We start from the raw sequence: 20,881 nt of genomic DNA, 5'->3' as shown, positions 1-20,881 counted from the left end.
GTATCATTTGACTGGGAGTTTAGTGACGTGAATAAATGGAGGAATTGTCAATTGCTTGTAACGTAGGCGGCTGCTTTCCATGACCTCGTTGCCGTGAAGTGATCCTGAAGTACATGCAAAGCACTTGTCCAATTAATTCTGATTGGTGAAGAGATGAAACTTCTCTGAAGAGACATTGTGATGCAGATGAAGAGTTCTGCCGAAGATCAAATTTTTGTCTGCATTGAGAAATCTCGAGTCAGCAGCTGTTGTTCTTTTGTCAGGACCAAGATACGCAAGTAAAAGATTAAAACACTGTAAGAGAGATGTCTTGTGCAGCTTAACTCTGTGTTTATTATGGCAGAGGCACATCTGTTCTGTAGACAGAATGAAGGATCATGAATTTTCTCTTCAAGTCACTCGTATCCATTTATCAAATTTCAGGGAAAGGATTACATTGTAGGATACAAGTTAAACCAATGTGCACTGGCATTGCCACTGCCACTGCCACTGCCTCTGCCTCTGGCAGCAGTCTCTTCTCCATTTACTGAAGATAGGATTTGCCACATAGACCAAGAAGGGACCAGATTCAGGTAACAGAAGCAACCAAAACAAAACTCCCCTGTGGAGTAATAATGCATTTACATATGTGATCGCCAAAATTGTAATGGTTTATGCTATCATCTTGAATTATTGTGCTCTTCGTGTGCACCGATCTGAATAGGGGCAGCAGGAATGCGGCTCCACCACTCCTTGATCCTCCTTACCAACTTCTCACTGCTCTCTTTCCTCAGCGGCATGTGTCTTGTGTATATCTCCAAAAGCACTAAAACTAGCAGGTGTCTGAAAGGCACCAGGCTGATTGCGATTGCCACGATGACCAAGGTAATAGCCACTTTGTTTGTTGTCTGAAATCCAAAAAATCTCAAAGTCAAAGGTTAAGTCACATTAAGACAAAAAGAAAAAAGGAAGAAGCATGACATAAAGTTATCAGTCATATGACTCCCAAAAAGCAATATCTTCACTTCAAGATGAGGAGCTCCAACTATAATTTGTTTACCTACCCTGCTCCCATGCCACAACAATACTAGAAACATCTTCACTTGGCGGATGACGTGAATTGTTTTAGGTTAACTATGAACTGTTTTGAGTCATTTTACAACTAATGACTCTGGGATTTTTTTTTTGTACGATTTTCATCATGCCAATTTTAGCCTAACGGAGAGTTGAGTTGTGTTATCGAAAGGATTCTACCAGGGATTCCACTATAACCTTCCGCAGAATTCAGACTCGGATAGAAAAGGATGCTTAGAATGTAATTTGCAATGATTTCAAGGGACTTTTAGCACTTGATGCTAACTTAAACAAGTTGAGCACCCACAAAAGGTTAAAACTATCCACGTACTAAATTTTGGTACACAGGCAGATATTTGTACCATAGACAAGCCACCATGATTAGATCTATCTTAGATACATGTCTAAGATCGATAATATTGTTTGATCAAGAAACAACAGAAGAAAGATCTGAAGCAACAAGAAAATTTAACAATGACATGATCTGAAGTAATTGCATACCACTGCAATGGGTATTCTATTTTACACAATACATCCACAGCAGGTCCAGTTAGTAGAAAATTTAACAATGAAATGATCTTAAAAGCATATAGTAAAAGTAATAATTCTAGTCTGATCCAATTTATGGAAACAAACCTGAGGAAATGCTGCTATAAGAAGAGCTCTTAGCTTAAGAAGAGCAATAGTTCCTCCCTGGACGTTTGTTTGAAGTTGAGAAACACCATCTTGTAACATCAAGAGCAGCTCAACAGGATTCCTATTCGGCGGAGGTGTAACCTGGAAGGCTTTAATTGGTTTTCCACTGCCATGATGCTTATGCCAGAACATAAAAACAGCAGCAGATACCAAAGCACATGGCAAGATGTACCAAACCCAACCCCTAGGATCACAGTCAGAAGCATCGGTTCAGGAAAGGAAGTAAAGCAAAAAGGAAAGAATTTGTATAGTTATATTTGTGCAGTAATTAAACTGAATAAAACCAACAGAGCAACTCTGAGATTTACCAACACAGCAAGGCTACTCTTGCCAGTAGAGCAAGGGTAGACATAAAACCAAGCTAGAAAGAATACATGTGCCCAAAGTTCAGATTTTAAGATAAATGGATAGTGAAGCTGTGTAATTATAAGTACAAAGGTAACAAGATGATCCACATTCTCCTGGTATAAGTTTCACAAGCATATTTCACAGAAGCAGGATAACTATTTTTCTCAACCATTTCTTCTGTTCTTAGTGAAAATTTTAATGGAGACGAATGCATGGATTTTATTATACAGTCCTAGTCAAAATCAGCTCATTCTCTCAGCATTATTTTCCAAATAAAAGTGAGTTCATGGCAGATTTCTGGAATTAGCGGAGTAAAGACTTGTTGTAATTCAAATTCCATCAAGTAATTAATTTTGAAGATTAGTAACTTAGAAGAACTACTATTTCTGAGAAAAACTAATAGAAGCCAGAAGAGCTAATATGTTAGTTCTGGTATGAAAGGAACAACATGATATTTGTCTCCTTAATCAGGAAATCCTTTGTGCTTCTGATTTGGATCATTGATCACCTGTTCTTATCCCAAACTATCAGAACAAAGATATAGATATCACATACTCTCTGGCAAAACACTTTACTACATGGAAGAAAATCTGTCTAAAATATTTGCAAGAAAAGGCAAGCAACAATAATCTAGATCATTTAATTCTTCATAACATTTGCTACATGGAAGAATGACAAAATAGAAAATTAAAATAAATATGCTCCATTTGTATCTATATGATGATATAGTAAGTTTTCAGAAAAAATGAAGCAATACCTGTAAAGGAGATACAGGATCAAAAACAGAAAGAATTTTGACTTGAAAGGATCTTCCCATGAAGCTAAATGACTGAGTAGTTTGCCCAATTGAGACAAAGGAAAGAGTAAATCCTGCAATAAAAGATCATTGGCAAATATTAACTTGTTACCATGTATGTTTAGTATTCTATAATTGGTCCCAACCTTTTAAATTCAAGACCATAAAATTATCCAACCATAGTAAAATCCACATCAGATACTCAGGAAAGCAATTCTCAGGATTCAAAAATCGAACAGAAAGAAGGATATCTACAGAAAGAAGGATACCAGTAGCCTAAACCCTGTTAGTTTTATAGAAGTGAAAATTCGTCCAAAGTTATCTAAAAGTTACTTTTTACAATAAATTTGAACCATGATTGCTACAAGCAATTTGATCTTCTGATATGAAAAAATGTGGCAGATTTAAAACTTTTTAAGTACTAAAAATTCACTAAGCATGACAAAAGTCCAAAAAGGTCAGAGCAGTATATGCTCCTGAGAAAAAAAAATCGAAAACACACATTATTAACTTAGCATTTTAATATTTTGCTTATGTTATCATATCTTGATGAACATATATGAAAGCAAGGTATGAAATTTCGAATAATGCTGTCTGGTACGAGCGGTACGTACCGGTCCGTCAATTTATCAGTATACGGACCGTCCATTATCGGACGGAACGAAATATATATATATATATATATATATATATATATATATATATATATATATGAGGCGACATCGCCCCATGTGGGAGAAGGAAAAGACATGTTGCCTTTTATAAAAATGTTATATATATATATATATATATATTGAATGGTATACAGCTCGTATATAGTATCGTACCATACCGAGTGAACGTCGAAACTCCGGTACGATACGAAATTGCATACCTTATATGAAAGTGTCTCAATTATTTCTTTAATGAGAGTTAAAAAGGACAATTATTCCAAGGGTGTCCTGGTCGAATTTAAATGGTCATGAGACACCAAGAGAGCGAATAAAAGAAGCCTGATATAACGAGGTGGCCACAGCAGAGTGCTAGTACAAGCACCATAAAAGCTGCAGTGTATCATAGTTGAGCTAAACATTAAGTTAAATTCCCACAAGAATACAGAAACCTTGCTTTGGCTCAGAAAAAAATCGATGTTTCACGAAATAATTGTCTTTCTAGCACTATTTTGGTGGTAAAGAATTACAAACATACTGTAAAAGAGAAATATCTCATGATAAGAAATAAATTGTTTTTATCCATATGCAGAATCTAATACCTAAGCAGTAAAGGAACTTCCATGTCAAGAATTAGTAGTCTAAATATAATTCACATACAGGATTTCTTTTGCCTCTAAGATCACCTACAAGATTCCAAATGGCTTCATTCTATTTCATTTTCAAGGATAAGCTAAATGACTATAGAAGTCTAAGCTGGAATAAATATGGTTATGGAAGTGCGCAGCATTCTTTAAAAGACCTAGATATTCAGAGTGCAGAAAGACTCTTTCTAAGACATACATATGGAACATTTTAGAAGCCAGAAAATTGCCTCTATCCTTACAGTATACCTTAATAACAGCTAAATTTGTATCAATATCCTCCACTTTGACCTGATATAATGTTGCACGTGCTGCTTCGACTCTGCCAGAGTAACAAACTGATTCCCTAACAGCCATCTGTAATGGACATGTCTGACCAACATGGATATTGCGAACCAAAATATCATTTCCTTCAGGATTATCTTCCTTCAGTAACAGAAAGCCTATTCTTCTAAGTGTATACAATGAATCTGGTAAAGGACCTGCTAGTGGCTTTTCCTCAGATGCAGTGACAACGTCAGCATGGTTCTGATATCCAACCTGCATGAGCTCCAAGTGATTATATAAAGCTTCCAAGATTTTGTCTCCTTTTGGAAGTTTTTCAGCTAAGTTAAAAGCAAGTATACTCTTAAAGTGCGATGGTGTGACATGAAAAGCTTCTTTCAGAGCATGATGTCTAAAGATGCCTAAAGCAGCCTTAGAAAGCGCTTCTGCTTTTTGGAAACTTCTAAGATTGTATTTCCTTATGAATTTATTAACATTGAGGACTTCCTGAATGATTGCAAACCAGTAGTCCCTGTGGGAGTGGCCACTGAACTCTAAGTAGATCGGCTCTGCTCTGCAAAAGAATGATTTAGATTGCAGACTAAATTCTATGAGTTACCAAGGCAACTATAGTTATTATCAATTATTTAAGAGACCATAACAAGAATATTTGGCAACTGCACTTACACAGAATCAGACTTGTACATAACAGCCTTATCAAAGAGACGAGCACCCCATGGTCCAGTTAACTCACGCTTTACCACCTGCTTCAAGTCCTTGGACAAGTTATATATGACAGCTTTATCATATGAACCAATGCCTGATGCTTCAAAATATAGAGCATGGCTGGTAAGTGTCAGCCTTCCTGCCATTAAAAACATCCTTCTGAAGCTTATGTTGATAAACAGTTATCCTGCAGAAAAAATGACTACCAGGAAAAGATGCTTAACCAGGCCTTGTAGATATCCCATTGTGTTGAAGAATAGATCTAGCATCAACTTCTAGGATAATTTCTCCATCATCAAGGTTAAATTTTAAATTCCGGAGTTGTCCTGATATATGCTTCATTGATTTGAACACCCTACAATAAACAGAAGTCACATAAGTAATGTGATCAAGCCAGAAACACAACTTCTAGAGAAGTCATCAGCCATATGATAATTAATGTGAAGGTTCAGCATACTTCGAGAAATATTTACTAGCATAAGCCAAAAACTTATATAAGAGGTGGTTGGTCTAGAAAATGATCAACATCTATAATATCTGTGGCATTACAGATAATAAAGAACTGATCTTTATTATAATCTTATGAAGAAAGTGAATTTATTTTTTAAAAATAGCTAAATTAATAATCTTATAACAACATGGGGCGACCTACATAGATATTTCTTAATAAATTATGTCCAGGGCAATATCAATAATCAAACAAATAAGAAACAAATCATTTTTAGGGTTGATAAGGAAAGGTCTCTTGGTCCTTTGCCTCTCCTCACCACTATCTATAATTAATTCATTTTTTCTAGTTGGTGCATCGACACATCTCCCTCAGACATGGATTTTTTTAATAGTTTTCCCTCATTTTATCCCTGTCTAGAGCTACATCTAGTTGTTTGCAAATGTAAAAATTTCTTAATTTTTCTTCTTTAGTAGTTTTACATACGCATTTGATACTAAAATTCTTATTTATACAATATTAACTCCTTATACAACTTGCTATTTAAATGTCCAACAGTGAAAATAATAAAACATAACTGGATATAAAATAGCTATCTAAAATTTTTTTCTATTATCCTAAATAATCACACAAAATTCTTGATGCTCCTTTCCAATTAAATCATCTTGATTTAACTCTATAAATAACAGATTCACCAAGCTTGTCTTTCGACCGAATATCATATCCAGAATACTTAATACTGTTACCATTAAAGAATTTTTTTCCATCAAAATTAATTATACAACTATAAATCTATGTAAATTTCCTTCAATTTTTATTATGAGTAAATTTAAAATATTGATAATTATAAAGCTATAAACTTGTGATATCTCATTCCTATTTCACAATTTTTCACATAGGATTTTATCAATTTGTGATGCCTTGCTCCTATTTCACAATTATTAAATTGTATATGCAGATAGGGCAAGTGGTCAGAGTTCATATATACAGGTAAAGGTACAGTCGTGAAGTTCAAAATAGAATCATCAGTTTTGTTATACAAAAAATTAGACATGAATATGCAGGCTTAGAGGAGAAAAAAGATCAATACGTTTAGAAGTTATAGTAAAGGAAGTACAAATTTTTTAAATAATGGGCCTCTTATTTAGCAAGAAGGGAATTGAATAAGGATATGGTCACAAACAGATGATAAAACAGACAGGCTTATCTGTAGTGTTGTACTTTGTCAAATGCCTCTTGGATTAAAAAGAAAATTATATTTATAGCTGAGACTGTTAAGCCATTATAAACAAGCATACACACTCTACTTTGCAGAGGAAAGATGGATAGTAGCATAATTTCTTTTAAGAAAGAGAAATGTAGTTAATTGTATATAGTTAAAAACTTCAAACCAAATGCTTCTTCTGAAATCACAAAATCCTAATTTCTAAAAATATAATTTTCTATAATTTATTTTTCATTTTTTCCTTTTAATGATATAGAGAGAAACATTACTAGATAGCGAAGATAAGGATATTGAGATGTGACATGTAATGTTAACAGAAAAGATAGACTACGAGACACTTATTTTAATGAAAATTCAACAATAATACAAGTGACAATTAAAATAAGAAAAATCAACTGAAATGGTGGGACATATCAAGAGGAAATCTATGAATTCATTGATAAACATGAGATAAGAAAATATAGAATAGAAGTGACAAGAAAGATGGGGATGGCAAAAATAATTTTGTTAGAAATAGAAAGAAAGAATTAATTTTTTGATTATCTAGCAACACACCTCCGATTAGAGCTCTATGGTGATAAAAAATCTTGTTATTGTCAAAACACTGGGTTCATTATTGTGGTTACTTTGCTGATTTCCTTTCATCATTGGACTTATCCAACAAACTGACAGTTTCATTGGATATTTCCTTTATTGTCTGATTGCAGTATACTTCATGAATGTGCATGCAACCCAGCATCCGCATGCAAAATATTTGCAGAATTTCAGAATAAAAACTAACTATCCACAGTAAAGCATTTTCCCTCTTACACCTTTTCTGGTCTTTTCTTTTTACAGTAAAGTATGCCTGCCATGACTGAATGTAACAAGCCAACATGTTCCAAGGAACTTTTCCCAGTTGCAGTATCTTGGAATGGATTGTACAAGTCCAAGTCTGCAGGGCTCAGTTGTTCGCTCATTGTCAAGATTCTCTCTCTCTCCATTTGTGTGTTTCTGTGTGTGTCTACACATGACATGAGAGAATGTGATGAGCTACTTATAACATCGAGCTCCAAATAGATACTGTGAGATTCTGATTGTAGATTCATACCAATAGCCAGCAACCGATATTGTTAACTTAAGATCATGAAACAGCACAAAGAACTTGGTGAATCAAAGGTAATTTTAATCAATTCAAGATATTGAATCATGAAAAAGAAATCCAGTACGGTTCCTCTGACAAACAAGATAATCAACAGATTCAATATTTGAAAAAAGAAGAGACTGCATACTTGTAAAGGCTTTTGAGGTACTTGTCATATATAAGAAAATGGAGGCAACCACCTGAGGAGCTGGTAAGTGCATCAAATAGATTGTGAACGGTTATTGGATCTGCTACAGCAGCACAAGCAGAAGCTATTCGGGCAAAAGCTTCCAGTCCAACAGTCATCTTGCCATCAATCTGACACAGGAGAGACACCAAAGATTAAGTTTACATATATTCCATTGGCATTCTGTCAAAAATGATATGATATGATACTTTTATGAAGTGGAAAAAATAGATGATAACTTAAGAGGAATGGCAAACCTGGCTAGCCATTCTTGTTGCACATGCATAAAATAATGATCCCTCATTGTCATCATCAAATTCTGGATGGTTAGAGCAAGCATTTGCCTATTACAGTGAACGAATTTCTTTTACAATAACATAAGATATTATAGATCTCAACCACCATGATTTTATGTTATACAAATCACAACATAAAGGAAGGAGTACAAGAAGAGAGAAAGAAGCAAAGAGAAGAGAGTGTTTATATGTATATAGTTTTATATTTACCATGACTTGTACATGAAAAATTGAAGTAAAATATGGAATTAGAAAGCCATGTGATAAATTCAAGAGGTTCTTGCAAATACCCTGCTGTAAAAGTGGTTAAGTGTCTCACTTTGAGTAAGGATTCAGTCTCTGTATCGGGTGCCTCCCAGGCAAGCATCATGTCAAAAGTTAAAAGGGAAAACTCTTTATCAGCCAGATGATCCGGGCATTGAGTTTCCACACAAAGAGCTTTGTAAGAACAGTATTCCACAAGGTTCCTAGCATAAGATGTTGGTTGCTTAAAATGATCAGGTATCTCAGCCTCAAAAGACTGCTGCAGTTGCTCCATCGACAAGAGAAGAATCCTGAAACATATGTTTGTAAATTATGCCCTGAATTCCATAAGTCTACAAAATTCAATACCTTGACAAAGCAAATTATTACTATAAACCTCAACAGAGAAACTTTTTGTATGAAGTAAAATAGTAAGAAGCACCAATAAGATTCTAGGAAAAATAATAAAATGGTCAGATAGCTAAAAACAAAAAGGAGTTTGGGATTAAACCATTACATAAATTAGCGAAAGAAGGCCAACAATGAGTTGCATTAGACTTTGATTGGAACTCATAAATGAAAAGGTATATGTTAGGATGACTGTGTTTGTGTACTATTATTTTAGGAACAAGAGTTCACAGTTCTGCAATCTCTTGTAAAAGAATCAAACAGAGAATTATAAGCAATCTTCGGTTCATTTTACCTTTAGCAAAGGTTTCTGTATGCCAAAAGAATCTAAAGTTAAGATCACAGTTTAGCATTCTTAGTGCTTAGGAATTGCATAAGCGCATAAACTAGCGAGCTGTCTTTTTTGCACTCTTTTCTATTCTCTTTCATGATTGAACAACAAAAGATTTGTCTGAAAATTGTGCTTGACCTGCGATCCATAGGGTTGACATCAGATCAATTAGCAATCATTAAAACAAGATTCCTTTATTTCCAATAAACTTATAGACTGTGTAATGATCAGAATTACAGGAGATGATAAATTGCTCGACCTATCCAGGCAGTGAATGCCAATTGTCGAAAACAGACTTCTTTTCACATGGCAATGCCGCTTACACTACCAAATAATTAATGCCGTTCACATCGTCGTCGTCAATTGCTCGAGAATTTGCCCAAAGAAAATGAGAGGGGAAAAACAAAGTATTATCAGATCTTCAATAACAGTTCCAACGATTCGGAACCGACGGCAAAAGTAACAGAAAGAATCGACCGAGAAAGTTAATAGGTGGAGGGCAGTCCTAACCTGGAGCAACGGCGGACGACGGAATCTGCGATGGAGGAGAGGTTGGGGATGAGACGGGGTTCGGAGGGACCGCCCTCCATATCCGCCGCATTCTCCTTCTTCTTCCTCTCGTCCTCGCCGAGAAAGATGTCCTCAAAAAATCCCATTCCGTGAGGTCGCGTTCATTACCCCGCCGATTCTTCTCCCGGCTCAGGATGTGGCCACCGTTCCTTCCTCCACCAGAAGCTTCCTCTTTTGTCTCTCTCTTTCTCCCTGCAACGAAGGATCGAGTGAGCGGGCGAGCAAATAGGAGAAATCCTCGCCATTGCCAGCGTCTCCGAACAAAGCACCAACTTCGCGGGTCGCGCGGGTGCTCGACGACCCATCGTCACAATACGATCGTAGATGTCATCAACGGCGCATCACGAGATCAGGTGGCCCGGATCCCTTCATCTTACGTCATGAACCTGAATGGCGCACCAGTTTCTTTGACTGTCATAGGAAGACTTCGTGTTTCCTGTCCTGGCCCTTGTCTCCCCATCCCAGTATATATATATATATATATATATGAAAATAATCTAAAAATATATCTCACGACGGAGCTCATTGGACGGCTGCCGTTAGTTGAAATCTCTCCAACTGAGAGTCCCACCGAATCAAACGTTTCCGATAGAGGTATGGTTTGAAATCGCCGTCTAAAAGGTGAAGGAATCCTGTCTTCTCGTTTCCGGGACACCGTTTCTCATAAAGCGCCGGATATCTTTTATGGCCGCGCGTCTTCTTTCACAAGTCGCCGACGCAGCGCGATTCAATTCGTTGTGCTCGGGAGGTGGAGAAGGGAAGGCGGAGGACCGAAAGTTAGGTCAGACATTTAAGCGTCATTCTTCTTTCGTTTTTCATCTTTGATGACCTCGATATCTGCTTCAAGATCACTGTTCAGCTTAAGACTAGAACTCTGATCTCTGAGAAATTATCTTGATTCTCTCTGATCTCGCTTTGAAGTGATCTCTATCTCTAGATCTTTGTATGTTCAGTGGAATGATCGAACTTGATTAGTCCTTCCTCGGCTTTGATTCTTGATTATGTCTTCTTGTTGTGGCGATTGTGGTTGATGTTGTTTGGTAGGATCGATGGCGAATATCGAATCGACGGGATCTTGAAGGAGTTGCCGAAGACGAAGATAGTGTGCGCACTGGGGCCGGCATCCAGATCGGTTGCGATGCTGGAGAAGCTGCTGAGATCTGGCACGAACGTCGCCAGGTTCAACTTCATGAGTACCACCAGGAGAGCATCGACAACCTTAGGATCGCCGTGCAGAACTCTGGAATCCTGTGTGCCGTCATGCTCGACAACTTCATGGGTCTTTTTCTTCATTTTACTTGGTTAGCAACATAAAATTTCAATTACCTTAAAGAAAGTGTTTGATTTGTTTCATGTTTCTACAGAAATAGCCTTGGTAGTAAATTGCTCTATGCATAAATTATCCAAGCCAATTTCATTTTAACAGATACTTTCCACGTTCTAGCTAAAGACTCTGTTTCTGTTTCAATCTATTTTCTTGTTTCTTGTTTAGATATTTTGCTGCTAAAAAATACTTATTTTGATTATTAACATATTATTAACCTATTTTCTTTTTTAGTAGTTAAATTGAAAACACATTATTCTAGTAGTTGTTTGTAGGGACCAACAGCTTCTTGCAGTGTTCTCCATCATTACACTATATATATATATATATATATATGTATACATATATATATATATGTATACATATATATATATATATGTATACATATATATATATATGTATACATATATATATGTATATATATGTATGTATATACATATATATGTATGTATATATATATATATGTATGTATATATATATATATATATATATATATATATGTATATATATATATATGTATATATATATATATGTATATATATATATATGTATATATATATATAGGTATATATATATATATACATATATATATATATATATATATATATATATATATATATATATATATATGTGTGTGTGTGTGTGTATATATATATATATATGTATGTATGTATATATATATATATATACATATACATATATATGTATATATATGTATATTTATATATGTATATGTATATATATATATGTATACATGTATGTATATATATATATATGTATATATATATATGTATGTATATATATATATATATATGTATATATATATATATATGAAAAGCTTATTTCTTCAACTAATTCTCTTTTAAGAAAATATGATATAGATTTTCTTCTTTAAGCATGCTCCAACTCATTGTATCATTACGAATACCTGACTTTTAAATTTCTGATATCGAAATAATCTATTATGATCATGTCTTTATAGTCCGGATTGACATAATGGCTTTGGTATTATTTGGGTTATTATTTGAGACTATGACATTATTGTTACTGTTATAGGGGTTTCTATCTTTTAAAAATGATAATTCATGTAATTCTTATTGATACTATAAAATTTCTTTCATGCCCCTTTTCTTGCTATCTCTCATATATAAATGGTAGTCTTTTTTACTCTAAATTCTTTTACAAACTTTAAGGTCACATCGATCATTTTCTCTTAGACATCCTCTGTAGGGTAACTTTGGCTAAGATCTATATTTATGCAATGTTCTTCTTTTGTAAGTTTGTTACCATATGTGCTCATTTTTATGGCTAATTTATGCAAACACATTATAATTGATCTATACTGACTAAAATATGGATAATTAAAATTTTTATTTATTATTACTTTTCCTTTAGTGAAAGAAAGCTAATTTTGAATGATTTGAACCCTTGGGAGGTCATTTTTGTCTTCTTAAAAAATAGAGTTATAACAGTTTATTATTTTTCTTTGTCATAAAAATAATTTACTAGTATGTTTATCCCACATAGTTATTTTCGATATCATAAGATAGTCTTTGTTTTCAAAATTTTGATTTAGACGTAAATATTTTAGTCCTACATGTATTTCTTTTATTTCTATGGTTTCTTTGACTGTTTATGTAATTTACTTTTATAAATATCACATATATAAAAAATACTCTCTTTCATTCTTTTTCTTATCATAGTATAAGTTTTCATTTATCGTTTTTTAATTTAAAATAAAAAATATTCTATTTGATTTTTCTATCTGGATTCCAAATTCTATTGATTTCTCGGTTCACTGATCATGCTTCTCTGTTTTCTTCTGTTTCTACTTCACACCAAATAGAAATGTTTTCTTTTGCATACGAATATATCGTGTTTTAAATTTTGTTGAACAAACCTTTGGACTGATTATGGGTAGCAAATATGGTTTCTTATTGGTTTATTAATTCTTTACTTAGGAACTCAGATATTTTATAATCTTATCTTTGGATACGTTGGAATTCTAGCTTATACACATTTTGGATAATATAGTCGACAAGTCTATATACTAGCCTAGTTTTGTGTGTTTTATTATAGTAAAATACTATAATTTGTGATAATATGTTCATATTCTAAAGATAATTATTGTATTTATTATTGCTTCTGTTAGGATCAGGGTCGGCACTAAGAGGGAGGGTGAATTAGTGTAGTGGTAAAATAACTCGATTTAAGAAATTTCTTCGTACGTTGAAAACCGATTCCGAAAATATGCTTAGACTGAAAGCGTATGGAAAAGTATTGAAGGCAGTAAACTATTGAAGGGGTTTGCAGTAAGGTAATAGCAATAAGTAAATACAAACTAGAGTTTTAGAGTGGTTCGGTCAAACGTGACCTATATCCACTTTCGGCTTTCTCCTCCAACGAGGTCATCGACATTCACTAGAGGTCTTCCTTCAATAGGCGAAGGCCAATCACCTTTTACACCCCTCTTATCCTTTTATCGGGTTTAGGAGATAACCCTTACAAGTACTCACTCACTCCTCTCTAAACAGAAATCTACGTTTAAGGTTTAAGCTAGAGGAGGGATTTCTCAAGAGATTACAGCAGCAATTCTTTACTTTTAAACTCTCTGTGCTTATTGTCTTTAACTAGAGATGAGAGGAGTATTTATAGGCTTCAAGTTGATTCAAACTTAGAGCCTAAAACTCTCCCATCTCGGGTTCCCTAGGCACGGGCGATACCACCGTCTAGTTGACACGGACTTAGCTGGTTTTGCCTAAGTCGTGCGGCACCCTTGCGCGTCCGTCCGCAAAGGTCAGCCTCCCCGAAGCCTCCCATTGTCCCTTAGGACCAACAAAAGAGAGAACGGGTTAAAGAGAACGCCTCAATCGGGATCCACAAGCAAACATGTCCGAAAAAACACTTCATAGACAATGCAAATTACAAACAGACTTTACAAGCTCTGAACAGTGGCACAACAAAGGGTAAAATGGTCCATTACAGACCGAAAAGCTCTCGCACGTGTCCACATGACACAACCTTTATTTACAAGCCTAAAGAGGCCACCAACCCAACTAACATGGGATTATTTAGCCTTCGGCCGCCCCTCTACCTGCTGTACAAGGCATGAACATGCCAAAAGACAATGGACAGACATAAGCATTACATCCAACATCTTGTTTAGAAGTTTGTCCGTTACATAGTGTCAGTTTGACTGACACGGTCCTGGGTGGTACCATTGCCTGGTGGCCAGTGCTGGGCGGTACCACCGCCTGACACAATCTCGGAGACTGTGGCACGACGATGAGTCTTCTTGGGATACTGTTTGGGCCTCTTATTGGGCCCAACATAATTCTTACATGGGCCTAGCTGGCCCCTAATTGGGTTGGCCTAAATCCAATCCCAATTATGTGCTAACTATGATTCTTAAGACATATTATAAGTTAAACAAATCCCTATGTCAATTCTTCCGGCGAGCTTCCGACGAACCTCCGACGAACTCTCGACAATGTTCCGGCGGATTCCCGGCAAGCTCTTAGACTTCACAACGATCTTCTTGGCGAGTTCCGACGAGCTTCTCTAGCAAGCTCCGTGACTTCTCGATTGGTTCCCATAGAATTTTCGACGAATGTCCGGACTTCCGATGAACTCTCGAACTCCCAATGTGATCTCGATCTTAACTCCGGGACTTCATTTTGCTTCATTTCTTGTTATCATAGTTAATCCTACACATGTAAAACACACTTCGATTTAGACAATTAATCCTAAGCAATTAATCAAGTTGTTTGGCATGTCATTGGTCCCTCGACGCTTCGTCTGATTCTTCGACGCATCGTCCTCTCTTGCGGCCTATTGCCCAATCGGCCAGTTGACTCCGCAACTTTGATATCCTTAGCGCAATACCTGCTCTTCTTGGCCCGATGCTTGAATCCATGACCCGAAGCCTTCTATCGATACGTCGACTGATCCACCAGCCCGACATCTAATCTTCTAATATGTTCCTCCGGTCCAACATGATTTTTCCTGCTTTAATTGTCTCATCTTGATTGAAGAATCCTGCATTACTCAAAACATAGATTAAATCATAAACACATATCAATTGGTTTCATTATCAAAATACGTGAGTCAACAATCTCTCCTTTTTTATGATGACAATCAATTGATGATGGAGTTAACCTTAACTCTCAGAGTTTAAACAAACTCCCCCTATCAATATGCTATATTGATAGAAACTCTTGGATTCAAAAATCTAAGTAACATGTCATGATCAAATCATATGATGACATCAACATACTTCTCACTCTTTGTCATCAACAAAAAGGAGAAGTTCCAACTCTCATGTGTTTAGATATAAAAGTCAACTCATTGCACGAAAAACATAATATCAAGTTTTATCATCATGCAATTTGAAGCTAGCAAAAATTTAGGATTTTTTGCAAGTTTGTAAATTTTGCTAGATGTGTAAGTTTAGCATTTTTGCTTCTTGAGATAGGTAAGATAACACTTCTTTATAATGTTCAAGATAGCAAGTTCTACATCATACAAGCTAGCAATGTTACAACATTTTAGAACATGCAAGCTAGCAATTTAAAGATGTTCAAGAAAGTAACTCTTGCTTATTGAAATATGCAAGTTTGCTAGATATGCATGTTAGCATGTTTTGCTTCTTCTTGAGATTTCAAGCTAGCAACTCTCGGTGATGTTTCAAGATATCAATTTCTTCTCAAAATGTGTAACTTAGCACACATTGCTTCTATTGAGATTTGCAAGTTAGCTAGCAAGCTAGCAAAATTTGCTCCCCCTATTATCACAGACTTAGCTGGTTTTGCCTAAGTCGTGCGGCACCTTTGTGTGTTCGTCCGCAAAGGTTAGTCTCCCATGTCCCTTAGGACCCACAAAAGAGAAAACGAGTTAGAGAAAATGTCTCATTCGGGATCCACAAGCAAACATCTCCGAAAACACTTCATAAACAATGCAAATTACAAACAGACTTTACAAGCTCTGAACAGTTACACAACAAAGGGTAAAATGATTCATTACAAACCGAGAATCTCTCACATGTGTCCACATGACAAAACCTTTATTTACAAGTCTAAAGCGGCTACCAACCTAACTAAAATGAGACTATTAAGCCTTTGGTCGTCCCTCTACATGCTGTACAAAGCATGAACATATCAAAAGACATAGATATACATAAGCATTACATCAAACATCCTGTTTTGAAGTTTGTCCGTGACATTCTCCCCCATTTATTCCTTCGACGTCCTCGTCGAAGCCTTTGTGAACACTACAACTCCTCGCCTTTGCTGAGTCTTCAATCTTCTGCTCCAGCTGCAATGTGCCTCTTGGCTACCAGCTACTCTCCGTTGTTGTTTTTGAGTAGTTGAACCTTTGATCCGCCATGCTGCTTCAACTCGCCAATGACTCTGACTCTTGTGTGGGGTTGGCTGAGTTGTGTTGATCCCTATTGGTTCCTGCGGATCCTCCATATAAAGGAAAAGACCATCCTTACTACGCCAGTCTCTCAAATGCCTCATACTGCTTGAACTGGGTGGATGCTTGTTGGAGCTTTAACGAGCATCGTCTCGTAAACTTCTGAAGTTTTGGGTCCTTCCTCCATAAAATTTGCCCATTGACTCTTCTTTCACTTAGTTGTCACATCCAAGTAGGTTCGTATCACTTTCACTTTCGAGTGGTATTTCGTTGGGAAATGAAGCGGACAATCTACTCTCAGTAACACTGATCACCGTTGGTGAGGATTTGACAACTATTATCTTCGATTATCTTCGAAGGGTCTTTGAACATATGCATAGCTCCTCTACTGGATAGATAAGAGAAATGGGGTACTCGATTTCGCCCATTCTCTTAAGAGTTGAGAAGGCAAAGGTTACTTGACTTCGCTTGCCTCCTCGAGGTTGTACTCCATGCATCGAGCTGGTTACTGGCATTCGCCTGCTCTTTGCTCACACTTCTGAAGCACTTGAAGTGTTTGCACTCCTTGCGTTGAGTTAGTTATTGTGATTCACCTTCTCAATGCCATCGAATTTCTGGAATGCAGGAAGTTTCCACCCCAACTTGGAGTGATTCTCTCATAGGTTTGGTCGCCTCTGGGATTGTACCATCTCCTCCATCAACCCTATCGCCTACTCCACTGAGTAGCAAAGGTACAACACCGCGTATTGTCTGCTTCGTTCCTTGGTCATGCACTCTTGCCTGACTCGAAGTCCTTCACTTTCGGCTATCTCGATAAGAAGCTCGTTGACACCGATCTTACGAAGTTCCTTTGCCTCTGCCCTTTAGCCTTATCTCGGTACTTGGAGTTTGCCTCTGCATGCTCTACCTCCTCAGCCTCTTTCACGACCAAGCGCTCTCCCTCCATGAGAGCAAGGGATCAATGACTTTCACGGAAGTCCCGCCTCTACGGTACCATGGTGCTGCCATGCCCATAGCCCTACTATCTGTCGCCTCGCATCTGCATCCCTTTTCTTCACGATCAGTAGATATGTCTCTGTGGCACTCCTCTGCTCCAGTTCCATTCTAACTGATGCTTGATTTTGGGTAGCTAAGTCCCTTTGGACTCATCGTCGCTTCCTCGCCGCTTTTGACCCCCTGCTTCAACACCTCTGTGTTCTCCAAGCAGTCCGTTTGGTCGATGGAAAGACATACTGCAACTCCCATGCATGGCCTCTGCCATCACATTGTAGGGTTTGCACCGATTCTGTTCTCCTTAGCTTCCTTGGTAACAATGTTCGCTTACTCGACCTTGTCCTTTGACTTACCGGGCTCCCTTAAGCGAATATGAGCTTTGGAGCAGTCCAACTCTCCATCTGCTTCGATCATACCTCTGTATGATCAAGTACCTCCCATGGGACTCACTAGTACTTGCATTCGAACTTTTCCCTTGGTAGAACACAGCCCCCATATGCTGATGACCAAGGTTTTCATCCGATGCAAAATTCGATGCACGCATGGAAGACCCGCCTCTATGGTACCATGGCCTTCACTCCTTGAATCCATAGCCCTTCTTGTCGTCGTGTTGTTCACCAAAGTGGAGCTTCCAGTAGCTCTTGATCATACCTCCATTGATCTAGTCCCTCACGGGACTAGGTCATGTGTATCGCATTGCCATGAACTGTTCCACCATGATCCGCTACACCATGTCGCCTCCTGGTGACATCTTCATTACATTCTGATCGTTGTGGGATGAACTCGAATTGTGGTCCCTCCATGTGTGGCCTCTGCCAATACATCGTAGGGTCACTTCCACCTTCAATTTTGTTCGCTCCTTTGGCAATCGACCTTCATCCACCCACTCTTAGGTCACACCTAGATGAAGCACCGCTCTAGGACAGTCCGTCACCTAGTAGCTCCCGAAGTCCCCCGACTTCGCTGCAATTAGTGCACCATTGTCTGGATCCTGGGCCTCTGCCCCTACCAGCATAATCTCCGCTGTGCACCGCTTCCTGCCTAGCAACTTGATTGGCAACACTGTGGCATATTCTACAAAAGTACCCGCCTCTACGTCCTCTTGCCCCGTGCTAAGGCCTTTTGAACCCAACATCGCCTCCGCAAATTGAGTCACCTTAGTTCCTCCATTAAATGCTTTTCTGAGATAAGGTGCATGTGCCCAGAAGCTCCCTTCGTCTTTGGTACCATGCAAGATGAGTCTGCTGCATTAAAATGAAGGATCCATGGAACAACATGATTCTACTCTTGCCTCTGCAAGAGTTCATGTCCTTGACCTCTGTCTAAGGAAAGCACTATGCCTCCGCACCATGTTCTAACTTCTATGTTGGCTCCCTTCATTCGGCTTGGGAACTTCGCCAAGTTATACCCAAGTTTCTCCGCTCCTCGTTTTTGCATTGAGTCGATGGTGGCCCTCGCGCCCACCATTCCATGGGTCAGCCCTCCCTTGGGTCCGATCTCCATATCGACTCCAAGTGTGCCTTCATTTGAGTTGCTTTGGGTCGCTCCCCCACTTGATCTCACAATGCATCCACCAATACATTCTCTCGAGCGAGATCATGTGACAACTCCTCGCCGCTTGCTCAGTCCATTGAGCTTCATGGAGTTGTTGTTTGTTGAGGTACTCCTCCTCAACTTGTGAGGTCCATCCCACATATTCCTCCCTCTAGAGAGCCGGGACTTATCCCTCCTGGATAACTGTCCCGTTGGAGTAATATCTCTCTTCGTTTCGGAGACCACCATCCCCTTGGACTACTCCGATCTGCTGAACAAACTGTGCATTGTTCTGCCTCCTGCAAACGCACTTGCTATATTACGACTCCACGTCAATACAGCCCCCGCTGCACCACTCAAGGCCTAGCAACATGCTGAACTTATTGCACACTTCAGCCTCCTACGGACGTATCCTTCACATGTCGAAGAGAAAGTTTCAATGCTCAATGGCGCCGAGTTTCGGTCGCTTTGGGATGGCCACGAACATTCCATCGTCTGCATACAAGCCCATGCATGAGTACCGAATTCTTTGAGTTAGCAATTCCCCTCACCTCTGTGAGCTTTGCACAACTCTTTTGATCGCTGAGCAACTCATTCCACCTTGGATGGTCTCATCCTTTACCAAGCGCCTCGCTTGCCTTGAGCACCATCAAGTATAGTTGTCAAAGTTGAGCCATAGCTCAAACTTAGTTATCCCAACCTTTGTGCGCTCCGCATTCTTCCAAGCTTGCCTATTTTCGTGGTGCCTCTTGCGCGAAGGGTTGGTCATTCCTCTGAATGCCAATGTCAGATGCCCGCTCCTCCGAGCAACTCCTTTTTCCCTATATCTCCATGCCCATTTTCCCTCAAACGGTCGCGCGTGTGCTGACTGCCCTCAACGTAGCCCCACTAGGTCCCCCATGTTTGCATGCTAAGTGTTTCTATGAGTTCTTGTCCCGCTCTAATACCATCTATCACGGACTTAGCTGGTTTTGCCTAAGTCATGCGGCACCCTTGCGTATCCGTCCGCAAAGGTCAGCCTCCTCGAAGCCTCCCATGTCCCTTAGGACCCACCATGTCCCTTAGGACCCACAAAAGAGAGAACGTGTTAGAGAAAATATCTCATTCGGGATCCACAAGCAAACATCTTCGAAAACACTTCATAGACAATGCAAATTACAAACAGACTTTACGAGCTCTGAAAAGTTGCATAACAAAGGGTAAAATGATCAATTATAGACCAAGAATCTATCACACGTGTCCACATGACACAACCTTTATTTACAAGTCTAAAGCGGCTACCAACCTAACTAAAATGGGACTATTAAGCCTTCGGCCGTCCCTCTACATGCTGTAAAGCATGAACATATCAAAAGACACGGACATACATAAGCATTACAACAAACATCCTGTTTTGAAGTTTGTCCGTAACACTATGTCATTATCAAATTGAAGGGAATAACAATACAATAGTGTAATTCATTTTCCTTTACTATAATCTTCAAATCATGACAAGGGTAAATATTACTCTTATTTGTGCATCATTATATTTTTAAATTAAAATATGCACAATTTTAAAATCTTATATTTCATTTTTCATGCACGATAGCGAAAAATAAATCAATCATC

At 37.9% G+C, this 20,881-nt stretch overlaps 2 protein-coding genes and 1 long non-coding RNA gene across 4 annotated transcripts in view; 1 reads left to right on the top strand and 2 right to left on the bottom strand.

The window, feature by feature from the left end:
* The window catches only part of LOC103998510 (NDR1/HIN1-like protein 6), a 1,120-nt gene extending 1,090 nt beyond the window's left edge, over positions 1–30 (bottom strand). Inside the window, exon 1 of the mRNA XM_009419997.3 lies at positions 1–30. This exon is cut by the window's left edge and continues 1,090 nt beyond it. Coding sequence (XP_009418272.3) covers positions 1–7 — 7 coding nt within the window. The 5' untranslated portion in view covers positions 8–30.
* Positions 31–373: 343 nt separating this feature from the next.
* LOC103998524 (uncharacterized) lies at positions 374–10,360 on the bottom strand. Of its 2 annotated transcripts, none has more exons than XM_009420011.3 (10): positions 9,949–10,360; positions 8,776–9,010; positions 8,418–8,504; positions 8,122–8,291; positions 5,402–5,532; positions 5,139–5,316; positions 4,437–5,025; positions 2,855–2,967; positions 1,690–1,933; positions 374–887 (listed from the first exon to the last, which is right to left on the bottom strand). In XM_009420011.3, exons 1-10 carry the CDS (start codon positions 10,092–10,094, stop codon positions 660–662), a joined length of 2,121 nt encoding a protein of 706 aa, XP_009418286.2. In that variant the 5' UTR covers positions 10,095–10,360; the 3' UTR covers positions 374–659. The 2 variants fall into 2 exon arrangements, with proteins under 2 accessions (XP_009418286.2, XP_064982423.1); XM_065126351.1 differs by lacking the exon at positions 9,949–10,360 and adding an exon at positions 9,698–9,937.
* Positions 10,361–10,559: 199 nt separating this feature from the next.
* On the top strand, positions 10,560–11,451 carry LOC135621963 (uncharacterized). Its single transcript, XR_010490972.1, has 2 exons — positions 10,560–10,789; positions 11,053–11,451. It is a non-coding gene; the product is annotated as an uncharacterized LOC135621963 (long non-coding RNA).
* Positions 11,452–20,881: the final 9,430 nt, after the last annotated feature.

Source organism: Musa acuminata, chromosome BXJ2-9 (assembly GCF_036884655.1).
Source record: "Musa acuminata AAA Group cultivar baxijiao chromosome BXJ2-9, Cavendish_Baxijiao_AAA, whole genome shotgun sequence".
NCBI classification, from domain to species: domain Eukaryota; kingdom Viridiplantae; phylum Streptophyta; class Magnoliopsida; order Zingiberales; family Musaceae; genus Musa; species Musa acuminata.
Note: the sequence above shows the minus strand (reverse complement) of the source record. Positions and strands in the feature narration are given on the sequence as shown.